Source organism: Epinephelus moara, chromosome 13 (assembly GCF_006386435.1).
Source record: "Epinephelus moara isolate mb chromosome 13, YSFRI_EMoa_1.0, whole genome shotgun sequence".
NCBI classification, from domain to species: Eukaryota; Metazoa; Chordata; class Actinopteri; order Perciformes; family Serranidae; genus Epinephelus; species Epinephelus moara.
In genome coordinates, this window is record NC_065518.1 from 30,488,533 (window position 1) to 30,504,475 (window position 15,943).

Sequence of the window (15,943 nt, forward strand, 5' to 3'; positions counted from 1 at the left end):
GCTATCCACCTACCTACCCACCCCCCCCCAACCCCCCCTCCCCCTGTCTCACAGCCCACCTTTACTCTCCGGCTGCCAGGCCGGCTCCATCAGCGGAGGGCTGGGTCAATGGCAGGTTCCCCCTCGCTGACGGGTAATTATACTGCAGAACAGCAGCTCCTGCTCAGATGGGCCTCGGAGACAGAGATGCAGAAACTTTGAAAGCAGCCCATCGGGAGGGAAGAGGTGCAGAGATGGAGAGGCAATCAATCGGGCAGATTGGAGTTGAATATCCCACATGGGCCAGGCAGTGGGAATCAAGTGGCCTAAACTTTCAAGCATCTTTGCACATTTACTACTAAAACCACCCCATTTGCAGCTGCTGGCAGAAAGAAGTGCAGATAGCAGAGATAGGAGAGACAATTTGACAGAAAAGCTCCCCCTCAGTGTCCTCTCTTCATATTACTTTAGAATGCTGGGCTCAGACCACAAGATATCAGCAACCAGGAACGCTGTGACTATGTCATACGTGCTGTATCCATTTGGCCATCATGGTACCTCATTTTTTAGGTCTTTCTGAACACAAGACAACCAGTATCTTGAACCATGGATGTACAAAGACAACTGGATACAGCTTTGGGGGTGGGGCCCTGTTTATCCCTATGAAAGTCAAAAAAGTTTGACTAGCGGGAAAAAGGGCTCATTTTTGCTCAATATGGAGATGGAGACAGACAGAGACTTATGTCCATACTCTGTGATCATTTCATCAGTATTTGTGCATGTTTTCTGATAGTTTGCTGACACGGATGAAACAAAGCATTATCACCAGTGATCGTGGAGGCAGTGTAGTGTAGTTCAAGCAAGATACGACTGTAGGAGATGACGCAGAAATTTAAATAATGGTGAAACCATACGAATGGGTAATATGGTGAAAATAATTCTCTTTCCACATGTGGGGATGTAACGTTGTATGGCTGCACAGACTACCACTGTCGACAGCGCTGTCTCTATTTAAAGGTTAAATGTTACGACCTCCTCCAGTGTCGCCTCGTTTCTTGTTGTGTGAAGCTTTTGACTCTAGTGCCATCTATTGGCTGTATCTATGCCATCATAAAGGACGCATGGGGGCAGTAGTATGAGGGCAGTGATGTTTAGAACTTTTGAAATGGACGCATCTGTTTTTGTACCTAAAGTATAAATGAGTTGAATGTTCAAAATTTTAGTTTAGTTTTCGTACTGGGAATTTGATGTACCTCAAAGAAATCATCCACTGATTTACAGACATCTCTTTTACATTGTAAGTCTATGGGAAAGAGTCTTTCTGGGCACCATGGCATCATGTAGCAGACCCAGTAGTTGTAATTATACAGTTTGGCCACAATGTCAAATTAGATTCCATGCCCAGCTCTGTTCCCGGGGGCTTGTCATACACACTGCTTTGGGTGCCATTGTTTACGTTCTTGTTTCCAGGAGTTGGTCTGTAGCACCTCCTTCCTGATGACATCACGCAGGTCATAAAAGACAGCAAGCTACAACTGGTCAGGGACCAACGTGTAGACAGTCACAGCTCTTGGCTAAGTCACCGCAAGAATTCATGACTATAGTCTGACATAGACAATTTTAACAAACAAAAATATGGTGTAGTCTGAACCCGGCACAGGGAAGAACAAGACAGCTTTAATATTTTTTTTTAAAAAAGTCATGCATTTTATTAAATCTTACACTGAGAGTTGGACAAGATTCGTTTTAACTATTAATGCTGAGGTGACCCTTTTTAACCTACAAGGATGGCAAGGAATAAATTGTACAACTTCAGCTACCCTGAAAATATCAGTATTGTGGCTCTGTTTAATTAATTAATGTGATGTGAATTATCTTGCAGTGTAATAATAAATCATATCACCAACATTTTCTCTTCTTTATAATTTTGTTGCAAAAACAGGAGGAGCCACTGGTTTCAGGAATATTTTCCCCACTGTAAATCCCAGTTTTAAAGTTTTCTTTTATTGATATCCTCAATGTTCCTCTACACAAAAACAGCTGTATTAAATCAGGGTCCAGTTACATCACAGGGGTATTCCTTTAGATTTGGTGGAAAGGGCTCTGCTCTTTGAGGGAGATTTCAAAGAGTCAGAGCAACAACAAGGATTCTGCTGGGAAATCTAAAAACAGCTTCATACATTTGGAACTATACTAAAAAACATATCTCATAAGAAGGAGGTCAGGTTGGTGGAGGGAGTGTAATGGCTAAGTAAACAACCAGGTTTGAAACCACGACTTGGAGACAAGCAGGTTATATAAAACTTCACGTTTGCTCATGGTCAAACACAGGAAAAAGTCAAAACCAAGCAGGCGGATGAATACAGGCAAACTCTTCTGAAAAGGGGTCAGGCCTAAGTCCAAGGGTCAGGCAGGGGGTCAGGAAGGTAAAAAAAAAAAAGGGCTGAAAATCTAAGACGTAAGCACAATTGACAATCTGGCAGGGAATGAATGGAAATGGGCCAGTTTCTTTACTGCAGGGCTGATGAGGGAAAGTGTGAACAGGTGAGCAGGTGGGTGGGGAAGGTCAGGTGATGGGAAGGGCGGGAAAGGGGTTACAGGAGGGCAGAAGGGGGTGGATGGATCTGAAATTACAGGACAGTTAGTATGTGCCAGCATAAAAAAAAGCATGGATGACTAGGAGTTGGTTGGAGTTGTGACAGGGAGCTGCAGCAGCAAACAGCATTGGCTTGAGTGTCAGCTGATAACCACACAGCTGGTAAATGAGTCAGTAATTGTGCAGCATCAATGCACAAGCGAATTCCAGTCAGCTAATGCAAGTGTGACACAACAATAGTGGTTTACTGTGTCCTTAAGTGCCGATGGCGTCCTGAAGAAGATCTCTGTTTGTCGTGGGCACATTTTCTAGTGTCCCCCGGACAGCAATAGTCTCAAGCCCTGCTTTTTAGCCTGTGCAAAATTGATGTGACACAACAGAAAAACATCGGCCACTGCCATCGGTGAATGTCGTCTTATTTGCTGATAGGCTGATGGCTGTCAACAAGGCACATATCAGCGGATACCGATGTGCTGCAGATAAATTGGGGCAAGTGTAATCTTAAGCCATTGTTAGTGGCACATGTGATTTGATGTCTCTTATCACAATACACCTTAGTAGTTTCTATTTCTTTTCTGCTCCGATCAGCAACACCTGTGCTCTGAGCTCATCCACCATTACTTTCGCTCACCCTTTCTCTCTCAACCACACACTTGCCACACCCACACTAGGGCTAGTCTTTAAGGAGCTACACCTCTGTTAAATACCAGTTTCACAATTTATTGTGTGTATTTCATAGGATTATTTGAATTGGCAGGCTAATAATAAGCAAAAGGCTTAGGCAAGGTTAATTTACGTCACATGCATCATTTTTTTAGTGCCCCCTGAAAACAGTTTACATTGTGTTTTGTGCCATGCTGTCCATATCTTTCTTCATATGTGGCTGTGTCTTCCCTATTCTGTCTAAATACTGCGCATGTCTTGTCAAATTGGTGAAGGTGTTTTCTTATTTCTCTCAGGGCCACCCTAATTTGAGCCTTTATATACTGACAGCTGGACCGCAGCAAACTTTGTTTTTTTATTTGTTTATGGCTCCTATAAAATAGGATTTTAATGTATAACAGCGAGTTAGTCGACCATTGAAAATAACAAACCTTCACAGCTCACAATACTCAAAGTGAATTCAGCATATTTGTGAATTTGTCCCTGACATTTTTAAATTTAGACTCAGCAGTCTGTCTTGCTGTCGGTGCCTGCAGTGTGTCGGCAGTCCTGTTTGTCCCTCAGTCCTGTTTGCTGTGTTCCTACGTCAGTTTGGAGTCTGACTGCTTCTCCTCTGCAGGGCCACCGCCTCCTCAGCGCGGGAGCCCAGCTGTGCAGCTGTCCTCAGCGCCGCTCCTTGACGAATGTGTTTTTGTGTGTGTGAAAAAGAAATATTGTGTGCGTGCACCTGCACATGTTTATATTTGCTTGTTTATGAGCCAGCGTGTGTGTGTGCGTGACAGGCAGTTCGATGTGCCATTGTGTTTTCCCTCAGGTTGTGTTTGATAGCAATGCATCAAAGACCTTGCCAGTGGTGTCTTCTAATGGGTTTTAGATTCAACTTTTATATTATTATGTAAATAGGTGACTCTTTGATGTAGTATCAGCGCAGTCATCACAGGGGCTGGAAGGCCCTTATCAAGAAGACGTTGAGGGAACAAAAAAATGTTGCACCTGAAAGTTAATTAAAAAGCCATAAAATAGTGGCTGCTCCTCTGTCTTGTTTGTTTGTCTGTCGGCCTACTGGTCTGTCTTTCTCTCTCTCTCTCTCCGTTCCTCCCCCTCCTCTTCCCCTGCAGCCAGAGGATGAATGGTTTCATTACAGTGACAAGTTCTGAGGCAGTCTCTGACTTCCTCTGTTGGCTCTCTTTATTGCCAAATTATTTACATGCCAAGAGGAAGGGTTGTACTGGCTTGATGAAAAAGCGCTTGAATTTAGACTTTTAATTTGTATACCATTCATTATTCTCCAAGGCATCAAGAGGCAAACTAACTTATCCCCGTCTCAGCTCCAAGCTCCTCCCGGACTTCTCTCTCACAGAATGTGAAACTTTTTTCTCAAAAAACTGACGTTCCTCTCCCTGTCATGTCCCGTCGTTCGGAAAGAGGGCTAACTTCAGCCATCATAAGGAAGATTAAATATGGAGAGCAAAGGGAAATGAGAAAGTAAAGAGGCTTATGAATTAATGACTGGAGTTATTAGTGCTGTAATTAGATTTAGGGAATGGGCAGTGCTGCATGGTGAGATGTGGGGGGCTTGGCTGACTCCTTATCATTCACAGGATATCCTGTAAGTGTCAGGACAGTTGAGATGGAAAATTGAGCTCATCCATGCTTGTGTGATAGTACAAGTCAGCTCCACTGCCCGCACCACACTGAGAGATGAATATGCAGAAAAGTCAGGCTGAAGTTACGCCGGAGAACGGTCGCTTAATGTCAGCATCCTAGAAATGGGTTTCAAGTGCTATGTACCAGTTAATTTGGTGCCACATCAAAGTCACAGTGAAGAGAGGAGAATATGCAACATTTTAATTGCTCTTTTTTGCTAGTTGTCATTACAAACATAAATTATACGGGCAATTCCAGCATCAAGTACCTTATTAAGCTATTATGTGTTATCCATTAAAGCCCAGACTTTCACAGATATCCAACAGAAAACATTATCTGGGTGTAGATTAGGCTCTCTACCCTCACAGAGGGGAATTAATTTTGCCTAACAACTAGCCTGTCTTTTATACCAATAATGTGCAGTTTTCCCTATTAACCCTATACTTGCTGATCCTGGTCCCTGCAGAATATCCACTTGGTCGCTCGCTGGCTGGGTACTTTAGAGAAACTTCTGGAGCAGCACGCAGAGGGAAGCCATGAGAACTTTAGGGTGTTTGTCAGTGCAGAGCCCTCCTCCACCCCTGAGGGCCACATCATCCCACAGGGCATCCTGGAGAACTCCATCAAGATCACCAATGAACCGCCTACTGGCATGCACGCCAACCTGCACAAGGCCCTGGACAACTTCAACCAGGTAATACACCCCAAGGTTTGTTGTCATTTCCGGAAGTTATCTGATAATGTTAAATCCTCAGTGGTGCAATTTATCCACATTGCCATGTTCCATTGCTGTCAAAAATAATGGTAATACTAAAATGAATAAGGCCTAATGAATTTCCTCCTAAATAGTGCCTGTGTTCACTTCACACAACAAAAATCTAACCACACAAAGACTGTCTAACATTAAATACACAATACCTAAACTAATAAGACCGTAAATTTTATACTAACACTAGCTGTTGTGGCTAGCCCTGTTCTGTGACTACTATATAACGCTAGCAAGTGCATATCAGCTACATTACCATCTTGACTGTATCTCAGCTGCTGGTTGATCTCGAGCCATACATCATCCTTTATTTGGTTGTTGAGGTAGTTGTCACAGTGTGTGTTGTACAGTGGGAGGCTTACAATGACCTTGCAGTATGACATCAGTTGGAACAAAGGATTTCATTGGTCAAACAATGAGATCAAGGTACGTCTGAATATTTCTCTCCCCAGCTAGAATGTTCTGCAGGGGTGTGCCAGCATTCATAGAAGATAACGAAATCCGTTTTTATACATTTCTGTGTTATTGACAAAAATCCATGCTCAGAGTGAAATGGCTTTTAATCATAAACCAGCGGGGTAAAAGGTAATATGATTTGATACAACACTTTGAAAGGAAATCTGAGATTGTTTCATTCATTTGACTCACACCTGCTAGCATGTAACTAAAAACAGAAGCTGTACTGTTTTCCAATAAGTGATTCGAGAAGCAGTTGATCTTCAATATATGAGGGCTATGGATACTTAATTTTGATGCATGGTACCTTCCTCTGAAGGACTTTTTTTTTTTTTTTGCCATGAGTGGCAGTTGAGTTAACACATGCCAATTTTCACTCCAGATTTCTCATCAAGTTGCCAATTTGCAGAAATGTAGGAGCTAGCAGATGTGGGGAGTCACCTTTCACTCACCCTGGAATTGCTTCTGGCCCATGGAGGACAGATGTGAACGTAGCACATGCCAACGTCAAATGTTTGTGTGGATACAGTCCGCAGAGGGTCGTTGGTACGTCATGTGAGGACTGAGATCACAACAAAGTCTATCTGCTACTTTTCGTGTTTGTTATTGGAGAGTGGCCAGACAATATCATGCTCATGGGCCTTTCTACAGCCTCCATAGTTAGAATGGATCAGTGCGCTGCAGTGGCCTCTCCCTTTCCTCTACCTTATCAGTTCTCCTCTCTATCTAAGCCGTACTATTACCTCAGTGCTTCGCTGCCAATGCATCTTCCTCCGCACCATTACCTGAGTGCTCGGCTTCCTCCCAGTCCATTTCCACGATCCTTACTTTGCCGATGTCTATCTGCCTGATAAGTGTAACGTGCTTGTGAGCCCTGCTTTATGCAGACCCACAGCGAGGTCCACTGAGGTAACGATGGGGGAATATTCCAGTCATGTGTACTCAGTGAAAGCTAATCAATGTTAGGCTAACTCTCTGTAATAGCCCACCCGCGTGGCTAAAGCCAGCGCTAAGCCAGAGAAATGACAGTTTCTTTCCTCTTGACCTTTTCACTGGGAGAGGCGTACAGCTCTGCTGCCTATTTCCACCCCAGAAGCCTGTAAGTCTGGGTGGGCTGAAGTTAACGTCTGGCACAATGGCTGAGGTTTTTACTGAGATGACACATGTATCATACTGTTGCAAAATAAGCTGTTATATATTTGCAATTTCTTGTTAGCTGAAATTGATTAATTCAGTTTATTTGTCAAGTTTTCTGGTTATTCAGACTCAAGCATACACTGACCTAACCTGTCAGTTTAGAGATATTGAAGTGTGTTTTTCAGTGCATGTGCGTGCACGTGTGTGTTTATGTGTGCTCTTCTCTGCGGTCTGGTCTGTGTCGTTTCTCTCCAGTCCACAGGTCATGAATAGGGAGGCTATGGATCTCTTTCAGCTGTGTTGAGCAGAGGAGTAACGTGCAGAATATTAACTAAATCTCTGAAAGGGTGTGTGTGTATGTGTGTGAGCGGTAGTCAGCCTTCACTGTACTTGTGTGTATGTGCGTGTGCGTTGTAGGAGTCAGCTCCCCAGGGCACTGCAGCAGGGGAAGTGAAAGGGCCTTCACCGTGGCACTCACCATGACACATGCTGGAATAAAGAGAATTTAGCCTCCCTATTTCCATAGGGGTTATTGGCATGCTTATTTAACTGTCTCTCCCCCCAGAGATTACAATGCCATTTACGTCCAGTTTTTTATTTGCTTGTCTGGAATAATGAGCCCAGGAGACGGTTGGAGGCTGAAAGCGCCTGACAAGTTGTGACAATTAAAAGGGAATCTCATTGTCGGGTTTATTGCCATCTAGTCATCTCATTGTCTGTCTGTTAGTGCACCGCACCGCTGGGGACTTGACAAAATAAAACAGATCACAGGACTGCCTGCCACAACTTTTTACCTGTAACACACCGATGTGTCTCAGTTAATGCAGCTGTACAGTTCAGGAGGGGCGAGTGTGTGTCTTTTATATGTATCACTCTTTTTTGTTTTCCAGGACACGCTGGAAATGTGTGCGCGGGAGAATGAGTTTAAGAGCATTTTGTTTGCCCTGTGCTACTTCCATGCGGTGGTGGCAGAGAGGAGGAAGTTTGGTCCTCAGGGCTGGAACAGATCATACCCCTTTAACACTGGAGACCTCACCATTTCTATCAACGTCCTCTACAACTACCTGGAGGCCAATCCTAAGGTAGATGTGTTTCTGTTTTTCTTTTATTCCTGCGCGAAGGATTACAAAGCCCCCTGTTTGTAATCTTAATTGGAAATCTAAACGCATGTGACCTTAGCTTAACACCACAAGCCACCTTCTAGCAATGCAGCATTCCCTCTGTCTCAAATTCCCAGGTGCCGTATGATGACCTGCGCTACCTGTTCGGTGAGATCATGTACGGGGGTCACATCACGGACGACTGGGACCGCCGTCTGTGCCGTACCTACCTGGAAGAATTTATCAAGCCTGAGATGATGGAGGGAGAGCTGTTCCTAGCACCCGGCTTCGCTGTGCCTGGAAACATGGACTACAACAGCTACCACCAGGTGAGGTGGACTCAGATCAGGCAATACAAGCCTTATGATTACATGAAAAGTACATTTAAAGGGGACTGTGAGCAAAACCCTCAGGCGTCAGGCCATTCTGAATAGTCTGTTTTTAATGTTTTTCTCTACTTCCGAGACCAGCTGATGTCAGCTTGTGGGTGATTTCTTTATATGGTCATCTGCTCCTAACTCTGCTCCTAGAGGCCTACAGCTACATGTAGCTAAATGCTATTATCAGGGAAACATGTCATCTTGGTTGCTGATGTTGTTAAGTTCTCTCCAGTTTTGGATTGTATTCCTGCTTGAACATGTCTAGATTTTTCATTTCATTTTTCAGTCATTCCCCAGCTGTGAGTGCACGGCTACATGTAGCCACATACTATCATCAGGGAAACCTTAATTTCAGTCAGTCAGGTTGTGTTTAGAAGCTTTTATTGGTGATTTTGTGCCGCTGTTCTCCGTTACAGTCATTTCTCTGGCTGCAGATGCCGAGATACAGAAGACCTTAAAACACTGACCAGTCAGAGCAGAGTGGGCTTTTTCGGTAGAGGGGCTTAAAGAGACAGATCCTAAATGTAGCCACAGGGTGAACACAGGTGTTCCAGCAAAGACAGTATGAGGACAATAAAGCATGTAAAAAATTTATGCAGAAACCCAAAATATAAGTATGAACCTTAAATGAACATAACATCTTTAAAATCACTCCAGCACAAAACGACACAGCAGAATAGAAAAAGCAGAAATTGTGAGTTCAGGCAATGAATACAATAAAAGTTATAATCAAAGAAAATATGAAGATTATAACAGTGGCACCAGGTGTTTCCACAGGGCCACGGGGGGGTCCCCAAGGGGCTCCTATTTGGCCTCCATCAAATTAATGGTGGTTTAATATTGCTTAAATTGAATCACTATAATTAAAAGTTTTTTCCCCATCCCTATCCCCCATGTACAGTGTACAGTTCTACAATTCAATGCTAAATCAATAACAATAAAACTCTTCCCATATGGGTCCCTGGGACATAACAGATTGTAGTTTGAGTTATATAAATATTTCTCTGAGGTGGAGCTGCTCTGTGGGTGGAAAGAGTTTGCCAGTAAGTCTAACTGGCACACTCTTACAGTCATCTAACAGGGAAAGTTGGGAGACATGAAAGTCACAGTAAGTGGAACCAGATGACTCATTGAACGCACAAAATATTTATGTAGATGCACCACAAAATGGTGTAAAGATTAGATTTTGTTCTAGCAGTTACAGTGTGTACCTCTGTGTTAGGTGGGTGGGCCTTTCCCAACATTCCTTAGGACAAACAACACCAATCTGTTCCAGAACTGTAATTTATGTAGACAAACATCATCATCGTTTTGGTTGCATGTCACTGCTCCCATTAAGCCCCATTTAGTTCCACACCTGGAATCAACTCTGCTAAAGCCAACTTACACCTGTACAGCACCAAACTGCAGACAGTTAGCAGCTAGTTGGTGAGCAGGGGTTGGTTGAGAGCAACATCGAGCTAAAACAAGAAACGTTATGCAAATAATTTAAAGTCCAAGTTATAAAACACATTCAAGAGTTGCTCCATGTCTGCTTGATGTGTAAATAGGTAACTGACATGTTGTAACATGAAAATATGAAAATGTCAATTTATATTGCTTTAAAGTCCCTGATTCATCTGAGCTTCCCATCCTTCGATGATTAAAGACAGGAAGAACCTTCAAACTCCAAACAAATAGAATCACAACAATGGTACCAATTCCTAGCTGTACATTTAAACTTGACAAGCAGATTTCCAGTGCAGACTTTTTTATATACTTTATTAATCCCTGAGGGGAAATTCAATTTTTTCACTCTCTTGTCAATTACACACAGGTACAAACACACACATGCACAAACAGGACCTTTACATGCACTAAGTGGAGAGATGTCAGAGTGAGGGGGCTGCCCATGACAGGCGCTCTGAGCGGTTGGGGGGTTCAGTGCCTTGCTCAAGGGCACCTCGGCAGTGCCCAGGAAGTGAACTGGCACCTCTCCAGCTACCAGTCCACGCTCCATATTTTGGTCCGGATGGGGACTTGAACAGGCGACTCTCCGGTTCCCAACCCAAGTCTCTATGGACTACTGCCGTTCTTGTACTTGTAACTTCGAATTGAAGAAAGGCATTATATTAGTAACGTTGTTTTAGTAGCAAACACTACTCTCCATTGAGCAAGAAGCAATGGCAACCATAGTTACTGTAAATATTATTTACTTAAGATCCAGGTTTTTTTTCCCAGAGTTTTTTCTGGCGCCTTGAACAGTATCTTAGCGTCTTCAGTAGAGTCGATGACAAGTCTGCCATCTACATAAAAAAGGAGCAGCCTCCATTCGCTGATTTAGAACGTATACTGTATAATATATATATATCATGTATTAAAAATAACTTGAAAAATTTAGTAAGAGGAACTTTATTGTTCAGACTATTTATTGTTCAGTCAAATTACTGATGTATTTCTGATGTCAAGAATTACCTAGAGACCTTACACATCCTGCGTTTTTTGCACCCTCAAATTCATTGTTTTCAATGTAGACACGCAGCAGGCGCGCTCAAACACCAGAGCAGCAAAACTGAGTTCAACTTTTGGAATGCAGCAGCGCACACCACATGTCATGTGACGAGGAAAAACCAGTCACAGGCGACAAATATCTCTCCCTTCTTCCGTAAATATTAGTCTGTGGTACATATGGAAAAGTTGATCATTTTGGTGCAGGGCTGCCAGAACCTTTTATCTGTCCCAAAGACAATATCCCCACACACTTATAAACAGGTAGATTCTTTATTGGCATTACACATTCCTGTACAACGAAATTTTGTTTGACAACTCTCCTTATCACAGCAGCAATGAGTAAAAGCAGCATAAGATATCTGCATGAGGTAGAAAGACTTTTATACTGTGCTTGTTAAGATTGCTTAGCAACCTCAGATGCAAGCTGCCACCACGCTCTTGAAAGCTAGCTCAAAAAAGGCACAAAAGTAGCTCCAAGCGCCCAACCTCGCGTTTTCCAGGCAGTTAAAGATGCGGCATGCATACAGCCCCTTAAAAGCTTAATGCCAATAGTGCTTGCCTCTTTTCATACATTATGCCATGAATAAAGCTAACCAACAGTATCCACTGCATGCCCCCCACACATAGTCACTCCACCAACATACAAGGTCCTCAGTATTAGATGATTTTGCTAAAACATGAGTTACATTCTGTAATAATATTTTGTAATGCACAATGCCTAGGTTTTGTAAAATTATTTCTATCTACAGTCTTTGCACATCTACAGTATGGTGAGGGTCAGGCTATTAAAATGCAGGGTTAGGGTCAAAGACAGATTGTGGATAATGATGAACTTTAGTCTTGTGCATGAAGGTTGGACTTGTTTTCGGCTACATCCAACACCCCGACCTCTACACTTTACTTTAGCAATTCAGTATAGATGTAGTTCCTAGGATACTGGGCTACGTCACAATGTCACCAAACATCCAACACTACCTATTTAATAAAGATGCTTAAATGCTCTCTGCTGTGACTGGACTGAGTCTAAATCCAGGCTTTAGCCACCATGCTGCCCTGGTAGGTAATTATTTAAAATGCATAGAATTTATATGGCTGTTGAGAAGTGAGCTTGTGACTGGGAGGTCAGTGGTTCAATCTGCGGCGTGGCAGGATAAATCTGGGTGGGGTAAGTGAAAAAGCAGCACTTGCCCCTTCCTCATTACCACCACTGAGGTGCCCTTGAGCAAGGCCCTTAACCTTTGAGAGGAGCTGCTAAGTGGCCAGCAGATCAGACAGTGGTTGTATAGGGCAGCTTTCAGGTGTGTATGTGTGTAACTGTGCGAATGTGAGGACTTTCCTGCAAAAGAAGGGCTTCTTCTCATTGAAACCTCCCTGAATGAATAAAGGTTAAAAACAAAAATAGCCCATTTATTAGCTTCTTCCCCAGTGTGATCTCCAACACAGTGGTAATGTTGACATCACTGAGCCTGAACTTGCTTCACAGAACTTCAGACATGAGTCATGACAGCTCAAGGCATCATTAGGGTACTGCTTCACCTCACCTCATCTGTTTTATATTATCATTTAACACAAAGTGTGATTGACAGGGTAAAATCATAAATGAGGTAGGTTGTTGTGCAATTGCTGCAGCGCACCATCAAGGCTCAGATGGTATGTAGCATTCTCAGAGAGAAGTAAATAAGCAAGGCCAAGCATATTGTGGTTATTTCAGTTTGGAATTTCGAGTGGTTTTTTTAAGCTTCATTCCCTGACAGCTGGAACCAGCTTCACTGGTGTCCCTTAAGGAAAACTGACAACTGCCAACATTTATATGAATAACAGTGGTTCAGAAAATGTGTTCTTGCCGACAGTCCAGATTTCCCCCATGAGTTCCCTGAGGCGGCAGAGGGAGTGGGGTGTACGACTTGTATCTAATTTTCCCCCAGTCTGGGTGCTGCTCAACGGGCACATCCTGGCTGTCATAGTGGCTCCAGTGGGAAGGACTGGAGCATTTTACATTTGGCTGTCACCACACAGCAAAGCCGAGGGCAGAGTAGTTGGGATTTGGCTGAAGAACAGGAGCTGTAAAGGCCTGGGGTCCCCAGGGGTCTGTTAGGCCATTGCCTCCCTCACAAACATCCAGAACAAGCTTACAGTATATTTAGGAGAGAAGCGGGATAGGATAGGCACAAAGAGGGAAGGTGACTCAGCAGTTTTACTCCTCTTTCAACAATATACAGGTGTATGCAATCAGCAAAAGTTAGCCAGCAAAAAGAGGAGATCAAACAAGCTGACTACAAAGTGTTTCTGTATTAAAGGCCAATATATTTTCCATCAAAACTTTCATCAGGACATTATGATTAGAAGAGCTTTTTTTTTTATATAATGTAAGTGCCCCACAAAAAAGCAGCCTTTTTCAGTTGAGCTTCCACTTTCATCTGCACTAACTTAAAAGCATATTGATATTCATTATGGACCAGCAGATGGAAACTGCCATATTTCCTTCCCCTTGTTATGGTCATTAACAGTCTGTCAATTGATCCTGAGTGTTTGAATCTCACCCAGAAATACCTCATCATTTATATGGTTCCATTCTTGTCCTTTGTCAGCAGTACTTTAGAAGAAACATATGAGAGAAAAAAAGACTTTGCTACTTTGCAGTCCAGAAGTAATAGGAGTTGCCAATCCTTATGCTATTAATGTAAATTAATCGAAGGCTCAATTAGTATTAGTTTAAATGTTGTCCTGTTAACGTCAAAAACATACTTATATCATCTTTATTTTCAGGAAAAAGACATTTCAGACAGGCTCAGGCTTCACAGAACCTTAAACTTTCTTAAAATCTGAGTTAACCCACAAAAATCCATGAATCTGGGTCAAGATTTCTGATGATACAAGAGTTCTACACAATTCTGACATGGATTTCTTCTGCTCTAGTACATTGACCAAACCCTACCTGCCGAGTCGCCCTACCTGTACGGCCTTCATCCCAATGCTGAGATCGGCTTCCTCACACAAACCTCAGAGAAGCTTTTTCGCACGGTGCTGGAGATGCAACCCAGGGACGGAGGTGGCGGTGAGGGTGGCGGGACGACACGTGAGGAAAAGGTCTGTATTGTCGTGTATTACATGTCCAAAAGTATGCAGAAAACCACCCACAGGTGATTGTTGAACATCCCACTACGAATCTGTTGGATTCAATCTGCTGCTATGACACCCTTCACTCACATTCAATGTTCCTGTTCATCCCAAAGGTGTTGAATGTGGTTGAGGTCAGGCCACTGTGCAGGCAAATCAGGTTCCTCCACACCAAGCTGGAAAAAAATATATTTGACCCCTTAACACCTTGCATTAAAATACATTTGGGTGTTGAGATTGCGATCAGATGGGGCTTGACCACATCGAAGTACAGGAGTAAAAACACCCAAATGCAGTGAGGACAGACTGTGATTCAAGACTAACTCCGGAGGTGGTCAGGGATGAATTGTGACCAGATTGAACACAAGTGTAAAAGCAGTTGGGTTTTCAATCCACATAAAACAACTACGTGGGCACACTGAATTACACACGTCTGTTCCAAACAATAGACTGTATATAAAGATGGAAGAAGTGTCTCCACTAAGCCCCACTGTACAAAAATAAAGCCAAAATATTCTAGATACTGCCACTGCCAACTTGCGCTGGTGATGCCATTTGCTGCCAAAGTCTGAGTAGTAGCAATCTCTGCACTGTGGAGTTCCCACCCATACACCCATCCAACCAACTGGAGCAGCGCCATTGATCACGAGCACACCGACACACACAGCTCTCAGCTTTCAATCATGACATCAAACCCCTTTTTATAGCATCAAAGAACTAATTAAAACCAAACTAATTAGGAAAGGAAACACTTGAATAAACACGAGCATCATGAGAACCACCTAGAATGACAGAAGCCATCATTGGCCGTCAATTTATTTGAACTGTATTTTGATCTATAGTTTGGTCCATGTCTCAACTGCTAACACAGGGGGCGGGGTTTATTACCTATACTGCACTTCTGGGGAGCTGTCATGTCATCTATCTTTGTTATATAGCCTTTGTTCCAAACCAGTGAGGTAGCAGCCATTAGCCAGCTAACAAGCTAAGCGACTAGCCAGAAAGCAGGAAGAAAGCTTATCGATATTTAAGACTCTCATTAATGAAGTCAAGACAAGACTAAGTGTCTGCTTTCAATTTGGTCCAACCAAAATACAGAAGTGAAACTTGGCAATTTATATAGCAAATGAGCGATTTCTGAAGCAATGGCTAAACAAATGATGAAAAAGAGCTACAACCATTTGGTTGTTTGAGCTGGGCTGAGCAAGATCTCAGTCGGGTCTCAGTGTGGACACTGGAGACATATTAATACCAAGTGTAAATGTAGTCAGGTTTAATCATATCTAGATACAATCTACAAGACCTGGCTTTGTGCACAAAGGCATTGTCATGTTGACACAGATATCTGTTGCCACAGCGTTAGAAGCATACGACACTGTATCATTGTATGTTGTACCACATTTCACTTAGTTAGTTCTATGGGGCCTGATGAAAATCAGGAAAAGCAGCCCCACTCAAGTATGTAGACAAGTAACTGATAATAATATTAATTTTCTAATAATCTGCCAGGTATTTTCTCAATAAATAGATTCCTAATTTTGTTAACATTGTAATAAAGTTCATGAATTATTCTCACTATAATTCCCCACAGGCTGAGGTGATGCATTTGGAC

At 42.9% G+C, this 15,943-nt stretch overlaps 1 protein-coding gene across 2 annotated transcripts in view; it reads left to right on the forward strand.

The window, feature by feature from the left end:
• dnah9 (dynein, axonemal, heavy chain 9) overlaps positions 1-15,943 on the forward strand; it is a 211,491-nt gene that overhangs the window by 172,502 nt on the left and 23,046 nt on the right. For both annotated transcript variants that reach the window (XM_050060727.1, XM_050060728.1), the window contains 4 exons: positions 5,352-5,579; positions 8,135-8,326; positions 8,482-8,673; positions 14,131-14,301. In XM_050060727.1, the coding sequence (XP_049916684.1) occupies positions 5,352-5,579; positions 8,135-8,326; positions 8,482-8,673; positions 14,131-14,301 (783 nt within the window). The remainder of the gene's footprint in view (positions 1-5,351; positions 5,580-8,134; positions 8,327-8,481; positions 8,674-14,130; positions 14,302-15,943) is intronic.